Source organism: Canis lupus, chromosome 18 (genome assembly GCF_048164855.1).
Source record: "Canis lupus baileyi chromosome 18, mCanLup2.hap1, whole genome shotgun sequence".
NCBI classification, from domain to species: domain Eukaryota; kingdom Metazoa; phylum Chordata; class Mammalia; order Carnivora; family Canidae; genus Canis; species Canis lupus.
In genome coordinates this window covers 7,064,203-7,069,202 of record NC_132855.1, presented here as the reverse complement: position 1 = coordinate 7,069,202, position 5,000 = coordinate 7,064,203, and the positions used below count along the sequence as shown (strand labels likewise).

The 5,000-nt window shown below is 37.6% G+C and overlaps 1 protein-coding gene across 28 annotated transcripts in view; it reads left to right on the top strand.

Moving 5' to 3' along the window:
* FOXP2 (forkhead box P2) overlaps positions 1 to 5,000 on the top strand; it is a 554,812-nt gene that overhangs the window by 484,632 nt on the left and 65,180 nt on the right. For all 28 annotated transcript variants that reach the window (XM_072783384.1, XM_072783383.1, XM_072783380.1 and 25 more), the window contains one exon: positions 4,964 to 5,000. This exon is cut by the window's right edge and continues 101 nt beyond it. In XM_072783384.1, the coding sequence (XP_072639485.1) occupies positions 4,964 to 5,000 (37 nt within the window). The remainder of the gene's footprint in view (positions 1 to 4,963) is intronic.

Below are 5,000 nucleotides of genomic sequence, written 5' to 3'. Positions count from 1 at the left end.
TGTGCAACACAGTATTTCCCATCAAATGTTGGTTGAGGCAGGAGCGCATAGTGTAACTTGAAAACTTGTTTTGCATTTATTATACACATAGTTAATCCCAACAGAGTTACTTTTTCTCCCCGCCCCCCCCCCCACCTCCACCCTTTATTACCAGGGACTAGTGGTCAGGACTTCCTTTGTCTTCCAGTTTTAAGCAAAGAATGGAGGGATCTATGAACCAGTAGTTTGGCAGGCCCTGTTAACAAGGAAATAATGTTTTTCACTGTAAATCTCACCTACGGGTTGTGACTTTTTTTTTTTTTTTTCTAATTCACATTTAGTGAAGAAAGAATTGGGATGACATTATGCTAAGAACTGTTCCAATCACCCACATGTACTTGGGATGTTTAATTAAGTGGTGTGCTTAATATGCAAACCCAACATATTCAAAAATGTTCCAGTTGAACTAGGCTGTAAAAAGATGGGTGGGCTTATTATAGCAAATAAAAATTGGGGGCCGTTTTCATAACCCTTACAGTAACTCTTTAGATTCATTTGAAGTGAGGCATGATCTTCTCATAATAACTTTTGGACTCCTTCGATGAGGTACCTTCAGAAGTTTAATGCAAACACATTGGTAGTCTTTTAAAATTTAAAGTCATCATCTACCCATTCTAGGATAATATCTAAATACTTTCGACTTTTTATCATTTTGACTCACTTCAGGACAGTTGCAGAAGTTTTCCTCTCTCCTTTCAGAATGCGTAACTTTCTGTCCATTGACCCATTACTTCTTCGCACACAGGCCAATAAATACATCAGGTTTGTGCCTAATTCACCTAACAAGAAAAATAAATAAGGGCAAATGAGACCCTTACTGGGTGCATCACTGTGGGGAATCTTAGATCTGTCAGTATAGTAAACACCAAGAAAGAAAAAGAAATCTCCCAATCAAAGTGGACTTCGTTCCCTTCCTTTACTTTTAAGGACTTTAGTTGATAGACTATAGTTTTTGCTAGGACACCCATTCAGAACCAGCTGTTTCTTCCGTTTCATGACTGTAGAACATATCACATCTTCTTAGACCCTACCAGACTTTTATTTGCCTTCTCACCAGAAGATATCTGAGGTAAGCTCTCCTTCCCCTCCTTTACCGCATATCTAAATTGTTGTCCCTCATTAGGATATTTGCATATCTAGTGGAAAATACTTTCTTAAGCTTAAGTTTGGACTGACTGAGGTATATATGTTTCAGAAATCTATCCATATATTTTCAAATATGATGCTGGTCTTACCTGTTTAAATATCGATAAAGTAGCATAATCTCCAAAAAAAAAATTTCTTATGTACTCAATTTAATCTCTACCCATCTTGGTCAGTGAATTCTTGACAGTGGTTTAGAGAAGCCAAGAAATGCATTGAGACTGTAAAAAAAAAAAGTGATAAAAGAGGAGCAAAGGAGATGTGTCACTTGAAATGAGTTGTTTAATAGAAGTTTTACATTTTTAAAATTATTAATTTCTAAACAAGGCAAGTGGAGCTGCCTACATATAACATATAACTGATATTTGTTGCAAGGAAAACTAATTTTCTGTTTATAAAAATTATTTAAATGTTTTAGTAGTGTCAGACATTCCTCTTGAGATGAGCTTATGTGTGTGGATTTAGAGATGATAGTATTGGCTTCTTTGTGGTGTTAGAAATCCCTCAGAAGTGCACCTGTGTTTTCCTACATATATAATTAATTTTGATTTGTGCTTTCCTACATATCTTATGGAAGAGAGTGTTCAATTAGTTATGTGTGAGTTGGCTTGTCTTTCTACCTATCATTGTAAAACTTGCAGAACATCTCATATATGTGATACATAGGATTTTAGGTGGAGGAGGATGCGTTGGTTATTTTTATGTCATCAACTTTTCATTATAAGGGAAATACAAACCGCTTTTTATTTTTTTATTTTTTTTAATTCATGGGAGACACAGAGAGAGAGGCAGAGACATAGGCAGAGAGAGAAGCAGGCTCCCTGTGGGCAGCCCGATGTGGAACTCGATCCCAGGACCCCAGGATCACGCCCTGAGCCAAAGGCAAACGCTCAACCACTGAGCCACCCAGTCGTCCCCAAACCATTTTAAAAGGAAAAAATTACCTATCCATAGTAAAAGGGCTAATGAACTCTAAAATGCAAAGAAGGTACAATACTTGCTTAAATTTGCTTAGACACGAAATCAGTCACAGTTGCAACATGCTATAGAGTCATCTAACTTAAGTAAGCTGGAATCTAACTGTAAACTTGCAGTGTGTTATGACAGGCCTCCATCCGTAGAACTTCTTAAAAAGTGCATTTGTTATGAGTCCTGTATAACAAGTGCTTTTCCTTGTAGATCTAGAGATAATTAAGTGAAAGCTCTCCATATGCTAAAAAGTGATACAGGGCTTAGATGAGAGAAGATTGGCAAGTTTTTATCATGTGATTGACTTTATAGAAGCTATAGATCTATGTGTATGTATTTGGTTATCTACATATATGTACTATCTGTCTACAAATATGTAGTATCTGTATATCTGGATTGGCAGCCTTTTTAAAGGTTAGCTTTTCTGTCTCACCTGTCTCTTCATTTTGATTTGATTTCCCATTATTTGAAGATAGGATGAGATAAATAATTGATGGAAGAAAAGGCATCTTTGTGATAGATTAATTTTAAGACTGCCCGTTCTAACCATTCTATTTGTTTATAAAGGCACAAACAATTAAGTTAACGAGTCACTCAATTTTTAAACAACTAAACACTTGGGCAACCCCGTTGGGTCAATTAATTTTGTAGCACGCACTTCAGAATGCCTTTTATTATGATAATTCACATGCAGTAACTTACAGGTATGTCAGTGTGTTCTAAAAAAATCTAGAAATACTTGTGAAAATCACTGAGTTTTTTGCTGTCATACTGTGATTCTTTTTCTTCGTGTTGCAAAACTAGATCTAGTCAATCCATATTCTGAGATACCAACATGGGATAGAAAAGACAAAGTTGGGGATCCCTGGGTGGCGCAGCGGTTTGGCGCCTGCCTTTGGCCCAGGGCGCGATCCTGGAGACCCGGGATCGAATCCCACATTGGGCTCCCGGTGCATGGAGCCTGCTTCTCCCTCTACCTATGTCTCTGCCTCTCTCTCTCTCTCTCTCTCTCTCTCTCTGTGACTATCATAAATAAATAAAAATTTAAAAAAAGAAAAGACAAAGTTATTTCTTAGCATAAAATATGAAGTTTTATTTGAGACAGGGGAGATTTATCCACCCTGCATTTCTTTTATTCTTTTTCTCTCCGCACTTCTTTTTCATTATCAATTTCCCCTTTCTTCTTAACGTGAAGTGCCAGGAAAGTTTGAACTGTGTGGAAATGACTATTAAAATGGTGAACCATGACTGTTAATCTTTTTCTGTTTTCCAAGACACGTTGTCCCATGGATTTGTTCTGAAGGAGTATTTATATAAACACTTGCTTTTATTTACAGTAAAAATAGATTGTTTTTTTTCTAGGAAAGAAAGGGATTGCTTTTTCAGAGGTTGCAAACTTGCCAAGTGGACACGTTGTTTGATTACATGCGGGTCAGTACAAGCAGTGCCTTCCCCCGGCACAACTGTGGCCCGCCGAGCCTCTACCGCGGGCTCTCCTACCCACTGGGTTCTCCTGCTCACCTGCCCTGCCTCTCCGCTAGGACTCTCTCCCCGGCTCTCTCTCTCTCTGTATTTCTCTTGCCCCTCCTTTCTCCTCTATGTCTTTCTCTCCCACCTTGTTTGCTTTTCCTTTTGATTCTGTAATTCTCAGAACCTTGAGAAAAAAGAAAATGTTAAGCAAAATACTTTTTTTTTCCAGTTTAATGAATAACCTTTGAATAATCTTCAGATTTCCAGACTCCCTTGTATAAACCTAGTTAGCTTGAAATAAGAAAATGTTTAAAGAAAAGGATACTGGGGTACCTGGGTGACTCAGTAGGTTAGGCATCTGCCTGCCTTTGGTTCGGGTCGTGATCCCAGGGTCGATCCCTGGGATCGAGCTCCGTATCGGGCTCCCCGCTCCATGGGAAGCCTGCTTCTCCTTCTCCCTCTGCCTACCGCTCCCCCTGCTTGTGCTCTCTCTCTCTGTCAAATAAATATATAAAATATTTTTAAAAAGAAAAAGGACACTTGGCTTATGATTCCTTCTTTGAGAGGACCTGTCTAGGTAACTATTTTCTGGATATACATTTATATATGTATATATATATACACATATGGATATGGATATATCTGGATATACATTGATATGTATATGAACATTGATGTATGTATTGATATTGTATGTATGTATTGATATGTATATGTATATTCATTGATATATATATATATACACACACATATATCTCCTATATGAGTTGCTACACATACTCGTGAAGTAATATGTATGACTATTTGTATTTTTCTAGTACTTCCATATTTTATATATATCCATAAAATTCTGAAGATGGTGATTGCACTTTATGCTTAAGTACTTTCTACATGTGCTCTCTTTACTGGGTTTGATAGCAGATACTTATATGCATATCTTTCTAATTGTTTAATGTTACTATTTATTTTAATCGTACTTCTAAACCATTCCAAAAGGCTTTATGTTGATAGCCCCATGACATTGGCGAGATTGTCAGTTATGAAGTATTGAGAACGTGGACATGTAATTGTTTATTTTTAGCCACCCTAGTCAAAGCTCCATCTTAGCATAATACATAGAGGTAAGGAATGTAAAGGTATATAATCTGTTGAAAACGGATGCCTCTGGAGGGCCAGCGTCTTTCATATTATTATCAAATAGGTAAACAGTATGACAAATTTATGTACAAATTGTCAGTCTTCATTTCTAAAGAATGTTTAGAGATCCCATGTAGCTGTGCCGTCGGTGAGCAGACGTTTGGTTATGACCCCCCGCTCGCTTTCTCTCGTTGTCGCTGTCCAGGTGCCCGTGTCAGTGGCCATGATGACTCCCCAGGTGA